The sequence below is a fragment of the Manis pentadactyla genome, chromosome 6 (genome assembly GCF_030020395.1).
Source record: "Manis pentadactyla isolate mManPen7 chromosome 6, mManPen7.hap1, whole genome shotgun sequence".
In the NCBI taxonomy this organism is placed as follows: domain Eukaryota; kingdom Metazoa; phylum Chordata; class Mammalia; order Pholidota; family Manidae; genus Manis; species Manis pentadactyla.
In genome coordinates, this window is record NC_080024.1 from 137,258,840 (window position 1) to 137,271,681 (window position 12,842).

At 39.7% G+C, this 12,842-nt stretch overlaps 1 protein-coding gene across 1 annotated transcript in view; it reads left to right on the top strand.

Moving 5' to 3' along the window:
• LOC118928935 (uncharacterized) overlaps positions 1 to 12,842 on the top strand; it is a 346,570-nt gene that overhangs the window by 302,195 nt on the left and 31,533 nt on the right. Inside the window, exon 5 of the mRNA XM_057504188.1 lies at positions 11,606 to 11,744. Coding sequence (XP_057360171.1) covers positions 11,606 to 11,744 — 139 coding nt within the window. The remainder of the gene's footprint in view (positions 1 to 11,605; positions 11,745 to 12,842) is intronic.

Consider the following 12,842-nt stretch of genomic DNA (forward strand, 5'->3'; position numbering starts at 1 on the left):
GCTGGTGAATTAGACAGGGGTCAGATTGTATAACATTTTATGGGTCTTGTTAAGGGTTTTAAAATTTTATCTCAAGTGCAATAGAAAGCATTAGAGTGTTTTAAGCAGGGAAATTTTAAGAGTCAATGTTTATTAATAAAAAATCATCCTGGAGTCTACGTGGAGGAGGGAGGCCAAATAGGAGAGTTTTTAGTAATTCAGGGGAGAGCTGACGGTAGTCAGACTAGGGTAGTGGCAGTGCAGAAGGGTGAGCTTGAGGTTTATACTGGAAACAGAACCTATGGCTATGGTCACTGATCAGATACTAGCAGTGAGGGAAAGGCCAAGGATGACTCCCCAGTTTTCTGGAATGAACCACTGTATGGATGAAAGGGCCATTTACTGAGATGGAAAAAGCTGGAGGAGGAGCTAACTGATGGTTTGGGCCTGGGAGGGTTAGAGTTCAGTTTTGAACTTTCCAACTCTGAGATGTCCCTGAGACATAGCATCTCATAGCAGAGAGCAGATAGGCAGCTGGATAGTCTTATCTGAAGCGCAGAAGAGAGGCTTTGGCTGGAGATAAGTATTTGAGAGTCTCTGGCACATGAAGGGCTCTGGGGCGTTTGGCATTGCCAAGGAGAGAAGGATGGGTGAAGAGTGAACAAGGCCAGGTCCTGGCCCTGATTAATGCCAATAACGTTCAGGTGGAGGAAGAGAGCCCACAGAGCAGGCTGGGAAGGAAGAGCCAGAAAGGCAGGAGGGAAGCCAGGGAAGTGGAGCATGGAGTCACAGAAGCCACGAGAAGACAGATTTTCAAAAAAGTGAGTGCAGCCGCGGAGAGGACCAGTAGGGTTTGGGTAGCAGTGGGATTTTTGATGTGCCTGATAACAGCAGGTTTCATAGAGCGCAGGAGCTAGGTGCTAGACCAGAGCAAGTTGATGAATAAAGGCAAAATGAGGACTTAAAGATAGGATGTGTGGACAATTCCTTTGAGTGCCTGGGTTGTCAAGGGAATTAGAGAGGGAGGGCAGTCTCTGGGTGAAGGGAAGTTCTTTAGTTTTAATTTTGGCTTCTTTGCTTTCATAACTGGAGAGAACAGAACGTGTTTGGATGCTGATAAAGCAGGTTGAAGGTACTCGAAGGAGTGAGAGGCGACACTGATGTGATCGGTTCCCAGCAGGGTGGGAAGGAGAGGGATGCAGAGTGCCCCGGGCTGGGCTGGGCTTTTCGAGGCTGGACATTGTGACCGGAGGAAGCAGGAAGATGGGTGAAGACACAGACGGGCAAGGGGCTTCGTGGGGAGCAGGGGAGGCATTGTCTTCTGGTAGACTTCTGCTTGCTTTCCCCGTGAAGGGAGAGGTGAGGGTCTCTAAAAGTGAACAGTTGGGTAAACCTGTCAGAATTTTGAGAAGGGTGAAGAAGGGATAGAATAATCGTTGTGGGGGACAGAGAGCAAACTCCCTAGAGACACTGGGGAGGAAATACAAACTCTTTTGCATGTTATTCATACAAATGCTCCCTGTTCTATGCCAAGATGACTAAGACATATTCCTTGTTGTCAAGGTGCTCACTAGAGTCACAGCCACAAACACATAATTTAAATGTGATTAATGCCAAAAGAGAAGAGTGCGGAGTGGACTGTGGAAGGGGAGGCAGCGAAGGAAAGGCAGTCTGGGTACTGGGAGGCACTGGTGATGGTTATGGAGGGGTTCTTGGAGGAGAACACATCCCGGTGAGTTGAGAACAGACCAGTAAGAGACAAAAGCCTGGAAAGGGGAGAGAACACATGTCTTGAGAAAATCCCGTGGGTTCAACAATGCTGGAGTCTAACATGAATGTGGGGTGGGGAGTTGTATGCGATGGGGCCAGAGGGCTGGACAGAGGCCAGAGCATGGGGGCAGAATATGCATTAGGGGCTTGGATTACATCCTGTGCATGTGGGTGACCCAAGGCGGCGCTCTGTGTAGGCTGGCAGCTGGATTTGCCCTCTCAACAGATTGGTCCGGTTATTGTGAAAGGGGGTAGGGGGTGTGACCCGATGGGGACATCAGGTAGCACGTTGTGGCAACAGTGCAGATGAGAGTTTGGATCAGATGACTGACTGTCACTCCACCTTTGCCTTGTTCCCTTGAGATCACACGTCCAGGCAGGAATTTCCTGTTGGTCAGACCTGGCTCATTTCCTGGCCAGGGTTGGGGTGAGGGAATTTCTGCCCCTCTCAGCTTCTCATCGAAAGACACAGCCTTGCCTCCCCATTGTCCCTCTGAAGCAGAGAATTCTCTCAAATAGGAAGTTTTTGTTGTGCCAGACAGAACAATGGCAGATGTCCACCACATTATTCATCCTTAACTTTCCTTTGGACTCAATCATATGCTCTTTTCTTCATATTAGTAGATACAAATTTATTTCCTTTTTAACTACTGCATGATTAAATTCTTAATAAATGTATCTTAAAATATGATTTGTCTGGATCTTCTGGACCTACCCAAACAGACCTAAGTATGACTTTGACTCATTTATTTCCTAGCTTTAGGCCAAGGCTGGGCCCTTTTGAGTGTCAAAGGCCTGGCTACAGAGTGAATTATAGTTTATTACATTACATTTTTTTGAGTTTGTTTTCCAGATATACAGAGAAAAATTTGAGCCTGGGTAATCCCAATCCTGGGGCTTCACAGGACTGAATAAATGTATTTCATTTTGGACAATAGAAATATTGCCATATTCTAATTAAGTTTTTAAAAGGCTAAATACCAACAGATAAGGAAAAAAGGAATTTTGTACTTGTTATATTCCAGTAGCTTCTTAAGGAGCTTTCCCATCTGTTACGTTGCTTCATTGAGAGGAGCTGTTTTCAGGAAAGGACTGGTTTGTTTGCTCTCCTCTGGTCCCTGCCTTACCTTTTCAAAGCCAAAGGGGCCTCCCCAGAGTAGGCAACTACAACCCCAGGTAAGAGAGAAGACAAATATTTCCCAGACGCAGGAAGAACACCAGCTTCCAATTCAGTGGAACCAGTTGCTGCGTCCCCTAGTGGTAGTATTTTCCCCGTGGGGGCTGTTACTACTAAACCAGCAGAGATCAGAGCTCTAGGGGATTAAGAGAGATGCCACTCCCAAGTTCACCTCTTGGTTTCCAAACCTGGGTTTCCTACTATGAGAGAGACAGCACCATATATTGATTGCTGGGCAGGGAATATTCCACATCCTTTAGGATAGCAGGATAGCATCTCATCCTTGCAAGGAATTTTCTTCAAGATAGTGGTCTAACTATTTTCAACAGGTGAATCTATTTTGTAAGATCAGCTGCTTCTGGAGATGACATATGTCAAACCAGTAAATCCTTACATCTCTTGTAAATTCGTTCCTTGGTCAGAAACAAAGTTGTGGCATATATTGATGGTGAATAGGCATTCAGTAAATTCAAGTCTAATGGTGTTGGCAGAAGCACGGTGAGCCGCAAAGCATATATAAGTGCAGAATAAGTGGTTATTTCAGTGAGAATCCCCCTCTTAATGGCAGAGGGTCAGTGTACCCAAGCTGCCACCAGGTGGCAGTGTTGGCCACTAGGGTCATGGTACCATATTGGGGACCCAGGTCGGGTACTCCTGTTGGCAAACTGGGCACTCAGCAATTGAATCACTAGAGAGAATTTATACTAGTGTTTCTGTAAGTTCAAAAAACCTTTTAATAAAGATAAAAACCTTATTATCACCCTGTACTGATCTTTGGATATATTCACCCTAGCAAGGAATCCTTTTGGTTGAGAATCATTGCATTTTTTATTATTCTCTATATTCACTAGCCAGAATATTTTTGTGAAATTTTCTAGTTTCAAAATAAGTTCCTTTTTAAAAATACAAAACAGTTCATATTAGAAAAAAAATTTTTTTTCAGTTGGCAGAAGCCTTTCCCTACTCCGTCTCCCTCCACCAAGAATTTTTAATGTGCACAAAAGATTATCTGTCCTAATGTGCTTAGTTTTGTTGGTTTTAACTACTGCTTAAGACATTATCTATCGAGTTTTTAAAGAACTGGTGACCATGTGTCCTGATGTTCAGTCCTTTACTGGGTTTCAACAGATAATCTAGGAGTTGTAGTAAAGGTATTTCAGTGATTTGTAGGGACAATTAGACATAATATTTCAATCGAAACAGGGAAAATCCAGTATATATGATGAGTATGAAATCAGTTGTGTGACAGTGGATAAGTCATTTTTGCTTTACAGGTCTGAGGTGTCTCAGCTGTGATTTATAGAAGTTGGTCTATGGCAATAGTCTCCATTCTAATAGATGGAACAACATCTTTAAGTAGTAACTGTTTTGAATTTATCCTTGATATGATTGTGCTTCAATGTCATCTTTGTTGTCCTGAAATAAAATTGATATGTAGTATAAGCTACCAGAACACTTAATCTTAAAACATCTGTATATTATCCTAAGTGTGATATAGAGGGGAAATGAAAAGTAAATAATCATAAAGTGATGTGTTTTAAGTGACTGGTCATTGGCTATATAAAAAGAGAACTTAAGTAATCAGATGTTCCCACTTACTTGGAGAATCATTGTGACTACATTAGCTACAAGCGCAGCTGTAGTGCGTATGTGGAAAGTCGACTCAAAACGCTTTGAGAAGTGGCAGTCAATGATTTTACGAAATCTGTCAAAAATTTTACGAAACGTTGAACATCTCATAATGAAGTTTTGAACTAATATAAAATTATCATTTTTTCTTTGATTTATATAGTAGTTGCATTTTGGATAACCCTGAAAAATTTGTTTATGTGTATATTAAATTTAGTGTCTAGGTTCAGATAATTATAAACAAATTTTTTAATACATAAGTCTTAATTTTTTTTATCGATTTGGACAACCTGTCTTTTCATTAGAGTAGTTAGAACATTTATATTGAATGTTGTTATTGACATGGTTGGGTTTAAGTTTACCATTTTGCTATTTATTACCTGCTTCTCCCATTTATTATTTGTTCTCTTCCCTCTTTGTTTTTAATTGGGGCTAATTAAATTTAATTTATGGTTCCATTTTGTCTCTCGTGTTGTCTTGTTGGCTATACCTCTTTTTTCTTTTTTTGTCACTACTTGCCTTCTCTGTGCTATACTGCTTTCCCAGTGACCCCCTATATTATGTGTGCTAATCATAATACCCCTTAATCCCCTTCTCCCACCCTTCCCACCCACCCTCCCCAGCCCCTTTCCCTTTGGTAACCGTTAGTCCATTCTTGGGTTCTGTGGGTCTGCTGCTGTTTTGTTCCTTCACTTTTTGCTTTGTCCTTATACTCTACACATGAGTGAAATTATTTGATACTTGTCTTTCTCCACCTGGCTTGTGTCACTGAGCATAATACCCTCTAGCTCCATTCATGTTGTTGCAAATGGTAGGATTTGTTTTCTTCTTATGGCTGAATAATATTCCATTGTGTATATGTATCACATCGTTATCCATTCATCTACAGATGGACACTAAAGTTGCTTCAATTTCTTGGCTATTGTAAATAGTGCTGCGATAAACATAGGGGTGCATATGTCTTTTTCAATCAGTGATCCTATTTTCTTAGGGTTAATTCCTAGGAGTGGAATTCCTGGGTCAAATTGTATTTCTATTTTTAGTTTTTTGAAGAACCTCCATATTGCTTTCCACAATGGTTGAACTAATTTACATTCCCACCAGCAGTGTAGGAGAGTTCCCCTTTCTCCACATCCTCACCAGCGTCTTTGAATGTTGGCCATCCTAACTGATGTGAGGTGATATCGCATTGTGGTTTTAATCTGCATTTCCCTGATGATTACTGATGTGGAGCATCTTTTCATGTGCCTGTTGGCCATCTGAATTTCTTCTTTGGAGAAGTGTCTGTTCAGATCCTCTGCCCATTTTTTAATTGGGTTATGTACTTTTGGGTGTTGAGGTGTGTGAGCTCTTTATATATTTTGGATGTTAGCCCTTTGTCAGATATGTCATTTATAAATATATTCTCCCATACTGTAGGATGCCTTTTTGTTCTACTGATTGTGTCCTTTGCTGTACAGAAGGTTTATAGTTTGATGTAGTTCCACTTGTTCAATTTTGTTTTTATTTCCCTTGCCTGAGGAGATGTATTCAGGAAAAGGTTGCTCATGTTTATATTCAAGGAATTTTTTTCCTATGTTTTCTTCTATGAGTTTTATGGTTTCATGACTTACATTCAGATCTTTGATCCATTTTGAGTTTACTTTTGTGTATGGGGTTAAACAATAATCCAGTTTCATTCTCTTACATGTAGCTGTCCAGTTTTACCAATACCAGCTGTTGAAGAGGCTGTCATTTCCCCGTTATATGTCCATGACTCCTTTATCATATACTAATTCACCATATATGGTTGGGTTTATATCAGGGCTCTCTAGTCTGTTCCATTGATCCATGGCTCTGTTCTTGTGCCAGTACCAAATTGTCTTGATTACTGTGGCTTTGTCGTAGAGCTTGAAGTTGCGGAGTGTAATTCCCCCCCACTTTATCCTTCCTCCTAAGGATTGTTTTGGCTATTCGAGATCTTTTGTGGTTCCATATGAATTTTAGAACTATTTGTTCTAGTTTGTTGAAGAATGTTGTTGGTATTTTGATAGGGATTGCATTCAATCCCTATTTGCTTTAGGCAGAATGGCCATTTTGACAATATTAATTCTTCCTAGCCAAGAGCATGGGATGTATTTCCATTTTATTAGTATCTTCTTTAATTTTTCTCAATAGTGTCTTGTAGTTTTCAGGGTATAGATCTTTCACTTCCTTGGTTAGATTTATTCCTAGGTATTTTATTCTTTTTGATGCAATTGTGAATGGAATTGTTTTCCTGATTTCTCTTTCTGTTAATTCATCTTTAGTATATAGGAATGCAACAGATTTCTGTGTATTAATTTTGTATCCTGCAACTTTGCTGAATTCAGATAGTTGATCTAGTAGAATCTAGTGGTGGATTCTTTAGGGCTTTTTATGTACAATATCATGTCATCTGCAAACAGGGACACTTTAACTTCTTCCTTACCAATCTGGATGCCTTTTATTTCTTTGTGTTGTCTGATTGCTGTGGCTAGGACCTTCAGAACTATGTTGAATAAAAGCGGGGAGAGTGGGCATCCTTGTCTTATCCCTGATCTTAGAGGAAAAGCTTTCAGCTTGTTGCTGTTAAGTATGATGTTGGCTGTGGGTTTGTCATATATATGGCCTTTATTATGTTGAGGTACTTGCCCTCTATATCTGTTTTGTTGAGAGTTTTTATCATAAATGGGTGTTGAACTTTCTCAAATGCTTTTTAAGCATCTATGGAGATGATCATATGGTTTTTGTCCTTCTTTTAATTGATGTGGTGGATGATGTTGATGGATTTTTAAATGTACCATCCTTGCATCCCTGGGATGAAGCCCACTTGGTCATGGTGTATGATCCTCTTGATGTATTTTTGGATTCGGTTTGCTAATATTTTGTTGAGTATTTTTGTGTCTATGTTCATCAGGGATATTGGTCTGTAATTTTCTTTTTTTATGGTGTCTTTGTCTGGTTTTGGTATTAGAGTGATGCTGGCCTCATCTAGGATTAATTGGGTAGTATTCCCTTCTCTTCTACTTTTTTGTAAAATGCTAAGGAGAATGGATATTAGGTCTTCTCTAATTGTCTGATAAAATTCAGTGGTGAAGCCATCTCGTCCAGGAGTTTTGTTCTTGGGCAGTTTTTGGATTACTGATTCAATTTCATTGCTGGTAATTGGTCTGTTCAGATTTTCTGTTTCTTCCTGGGTCAGTCTTGGAAGGTTGTATTTTTCCAGAAAGTTGTCCATTTCTTCTAGGTTATCCAATTTGTTAGCAGATAATTTTTCATAGTATTCTCTACTAATTCTTTGTGTTTCTGTGGTATCCATAGTGTTTTTTCTTTTCTCATTTCTGATTCTGTGTATATGTGTAGCCTTTCTTTTTTTCTTGATAAGTCTAGCTAAGGGTTTATCTATTTTGGTTATTTTCTCAAAGAACCAGCTCTTGGTTCCATTAATTTTTTATATTGTTTTATTATTCTCAATTGTATTTATTTCTTCTCTGATCTTTATTATATCCCTACTTCTGCTGACTTTGGGCCTCATTTGTTCTTTTTCCACTTTCATTAATTGGCTATACCTCTTTTTTATTTTTTAGTGGTAGGTTTAGGGTTTATGGCACACATCTTCAGTGAATGATAACCTGCCTTCAACTAATATTATGTTACTTTATGTGTGGCATAACAGCCTTATTACAGCATATGTTCTTTTCCCTCCTCCTGACCATTGTGCTATTATTGTTCATTATGTGTGTTTGCATATATCTACATCTGTGTGTGCATATATATATTTATTTTGTTTGTTTAACTTCTTAGATATATGGGTTTATTTTCTTCAAGTGTTGAAAAATTGCAGCCATGATTTCCTCAAGTATTTTTCTATCCTTCAAGACATCAATTATATGTGTTTGAAGCTCCTCACTGAAGCTTTGGTCTTTTGCTTTTCAATATTTTGTCTCCCTCTGATTCATTTTAGACAGTTTCTATTGCCATATTTTCAAATTCACTGGTCATTTCTTCTTCAGTGTTTCAAATACTATTACTTTCATCCAGTGTATTTTTCATTAGTCACTGTTTTCATCTATAAAATTTCATGTTGGATCTTTTAAACAAAATCTCTTCCATGTCTCTACATAGATGCTCAATCTTCCCTCTATACTCTTGAACCTATAAAATATAGTTACATGTTTAAATATTTTTTCTTTACCAATTCTATAATTTGGTTTCATTTATGGACCAGTTTCCATTCCATAATATACCCCATAATATGGCCCATATTTGCCTGTTTTTTTTTTTTTTTCATGCTTGGTAAATTTTTATTTGATGCCATATATTCATAATTTTATCTTTATAGGTACTAGGAATTTTCAAAGACACTACAAAAATATCAGTACAAAAACATCGGACCAATGTCCCTGATGCACATAGATGCAAAAATCCTCAGTAAAATATTAGCACTGAATTTTAAAATGTGTTATAAATATACTTGAACTTTGTTCTAGGATGAAGATGAGGTACTTGGAAATAATTGGTTTCTTTTGAGGATTTCTTTTAACTTCTGCTAGCCAGGACTAGATAAGCTTTTAGTCCAGGGATAAGTTTAGCCCACTACTGAAACAGTACCATTCTGTATACTGTGTACTCTAGTTAAGTGCCTTATGAATCACAAGGATTTCACTCTGGATGGCAGGAATACACACCACTTCTGGCCTGTGCAAGCTTTAGGAATTACTCCCTCTGCTTCACTGGCTGGTTCTTTCCTCCGAATTAGGTAACTTGCTCACATACATACATAGCAATGTACTCAACTGAAGACTTGGCAGGGACCCTCTGCTGATCTCTTCAGCTTAGTCTGTGCAGCTTTATCTTCTCAGGTCCTTTGCCTTGTGAACTCTAGTCATCATGGTCTCAGACTGCCAGCTCTGTCTCCTCAACTCAGGGAGACCACTGGACTCCATCAGTGTTCTTCCTTCCAAACAGCGGTCTGCAAACTCTCTCCAGGCAATAATCTGGGGCAAGCCTAGGGCCATGTCATTGGTTTCTCTTCTTTTAGGGACCACAGTCCTTTGTTGCCTGGTGCCCAATATTGTCTTGGGTATTTCATTCTTTTTTTAAAAAAATTGTTTTTGGGGAGGGGAAGGTAAATCTAGTCCCTTTCACTTCACATTGGCTGGAAACAGAAGTCTCTTGTGCTGAATTGCTGGTTTATGTATCTAGGTAGTTATCAACATATTTTTGTAGTTATTTATTTAAATACTTTCTGTCTTTAACATATTTATTTCTATATCTCATTGCTTCCCTTTGGGCATATTTTTATTCTTACTGGTATACTTTTAAGTCCTGGTAAGATTGAAAATATCTTTATTTCATCTCCCCCAAGTAAATGAAACTATAAAAGTTATTCTTTGTTTTCTACTAAAAGTATTCTGTTGAGGAGATGTATGTCTGCTTTTTCCCTCTGTAACTTTTAGATTTTTCTGTTTTTGATGTTCCTAAATTCTGATATACTTGACTGGGCGTTTATTTGTTTATAATTATTAAAAAATATGACTCTCTATCCTTGGTAGGCATTCTATGATCCTTTGCAATCTGTACTATAATTATTTATAATTACTAGAGAATTTCTTGGTTATTATATATCTTCAAATATTGCCTCTCCTATAGCCTCTTTTCCTATCCTTTGGGATTCTAATTAAGTTTTTGTTGGCAGTCCTACTTTTGACCTCATTTCTCTTAACACTGTAGACTTTACATCTCTTTATTCCTCTCTATTTTAATTTCTCCCAGATTACAAACATACTCTTTAGCTTTTTCTAGTCTGTCTTTCATATGTACATCAAGTTGTTTATTTTGACAAATTTTCATGGCCACTCTTTACTATTACTACCCATGCAAGTTACCACAATCTGAGAGACACAAATTTATTATTTCACAATTGTGTAGGTCAGAAGTCTGACTTACATCTCATATGGTTAAAATCAAGGTGTGGGCAGGGCTGTGTTCCTTACCAGAGGCTCTGGGGGAGAATCTGCCCCCAGGTTCAGATAGGCTCTTGGCAGAATCCAGTTTCATGTGGGTGTAGGACTGAGGTTCCTGTATCCTTGCTGATAGTCAGCTAGGAATAGTTTTCAGGTTCTAGTGGCTGCTTAAGTTCCATGGCTCATGATTGCCTTTGTCACTGAAGCTTGCAACTCTGCTGAGTCTGTATCATGCCTTATCTCTCACTGACTTCAGCTGGATTTAAGGGCTGTTGTGATTAGATTGACCCACTTGGATAATCCAGGATAATCTCAAAATCTGTTACCTTAACCATATCTACAAAGTCCCTTTTGCATGTAAGATAACATATTTACAGGTTCTGGGGATTGGAATGTGATTATCTTTAGTGGCCCTTAAATCATCCTAGTACAATAATCTATTCTTGCTTTGTGTTTTCAATATCAATGATCCCTCTAAGTGTATTACAATGGCTGGGTTTTAACTTTACTTTCAATCTTTTTAGCTTTATTCCTCTGTGTAGGCATTTTATTTGTTGCCTTTCATAGTTAGCACTCAGGCTTCTTAACATTTCATGGTCTTTCTATGTGACCTTGAGACTGATGGCTGCCTCTGCTTTTCACATGAAATATTATATGTTTGTAAAAGCTGTGATTCAAGCGTGTGTGTTTCTCCCTAAGGTTGGGTATGCTGTGCCTTACATTTGAGGGCCTAAAATTTTGAAGGTCTCTTCTGATCCCTTGTGTGGGACTGGGTTTTGAGTCACTCTGCCTCTCACTGGCACTGCTGTTCACCTACACACCCATCTATAACCCTTCATTGAGGCTGTGTTATTTAGGGGGCTGAGGCTTGGAGCAGACAGGTTGTTTGGTAAAGACTGTGTTGTAGGGACCCTGACTATGCAGGAAAGGCTCAGCTTAGCCCCATCTGGCCAGGGTCTGTACTGAAGTCCCTGCCCAGGCAGTGCTGAATGAAGCTAGGAGAAGAGCATGTACCCAGGAATCTCCACCTGCCCTTCTGAGCCTGTGACCTTCTGGTCTTCTCTGTGGTCCTCTCTCATTCTAGGCACTCTTTCTACCCTACACGAGGTCCACCAGCTTCAGATGCAATGGGTTTTTTACAGTTTTCTCCCAACTTCTTGAATGTAGCTGGATATGCCCTGCCTTCACATGTCTTTTCTGGCATTTTCCAGTGCTAGTGCATGGTGAGTGATGGACTGTCAACCTTAACCAGTGTTTAACTCTATCAGCCACTGCAGCAGGGACTATGTATATCTATCTAATGCATTCGAGACATGGAAAGCTTCCTGCTTGGAAGTGAGAGAGTCTATATCCTGTCTACTTAGTAAGGTACAACTCACCACCAGTTAGGACTCCTACAGCCCTGAGGGAAGGAAACACCACAATTCAGCTTAAATAAAACTGGAATTTGTTATTTCCCATAATGGAAGCATTCAAGAATGGTTCTGTCTTCAGGCACAGATGGATTCAGGGCTCACATGGTATCACTAAGAATGAATTTCACTTTCTCTACTTCTTGGCTCTGCTCTGTTAGTTTTAATTCTTAAGTCTGTGTGTTAGATCCTGGTAGCTTCAGCAGGAAAACTGAGCATGTTTTCTACTTCTGACAGTTGTGGTCAAAGAGCTTTGACCTCTCATTGGCTCTAATGGGAGCATGTGGCTAAGAGGTCCTGGTGCTCTGATTGGCTTAGCCTGAGTCACATGCCCTGCCCCCGGAGCTAGCGTCCTATTGCTCCTTATCTTCCAGGAGAGAGGCAGGTGCCAGAGGGTCAGGTACTTGCAGGTACCAGAACAGAGTGACTGTTTGCTGGAAACAAAATCTTCCATGTCTTGATTCCACATCAAAGCATTTAAACAAATTTGTGAAATGGGAATAAAATGACTAAGTACTTTCAGCCATCAAATTGGTGTACTTGGACAATGGATTCAAGTTTGTATTTGCTGATAGGAAACAAAGAAACATGATACCATTTTCTGTTGGGAGAGATTATAGATGTCCTTCCATAGAGACCAAACTTCTGAAGTTAACCTCAGGGCAGGCATTTTCCACATGCTGTGTGTGAAGCTGAGTGCTAAGGTCAGAGCCAGGTGAGCAGGTGCTGGCCCAGTCCTCATGCTGGCAGTCCTAGCAGCCAGTGACCATGGTGGCAGAGACCTGACATAAAGACAGTTGTTGAATCTGGGCATGGATTAGCCCAGAACTAAGTGTGTTGCTGAGGTTTTGCCGAGTTCCTTACTTTCCTCCTACTTTGCTTGGCCTTCCACAAGCTTGCATTCCTCTA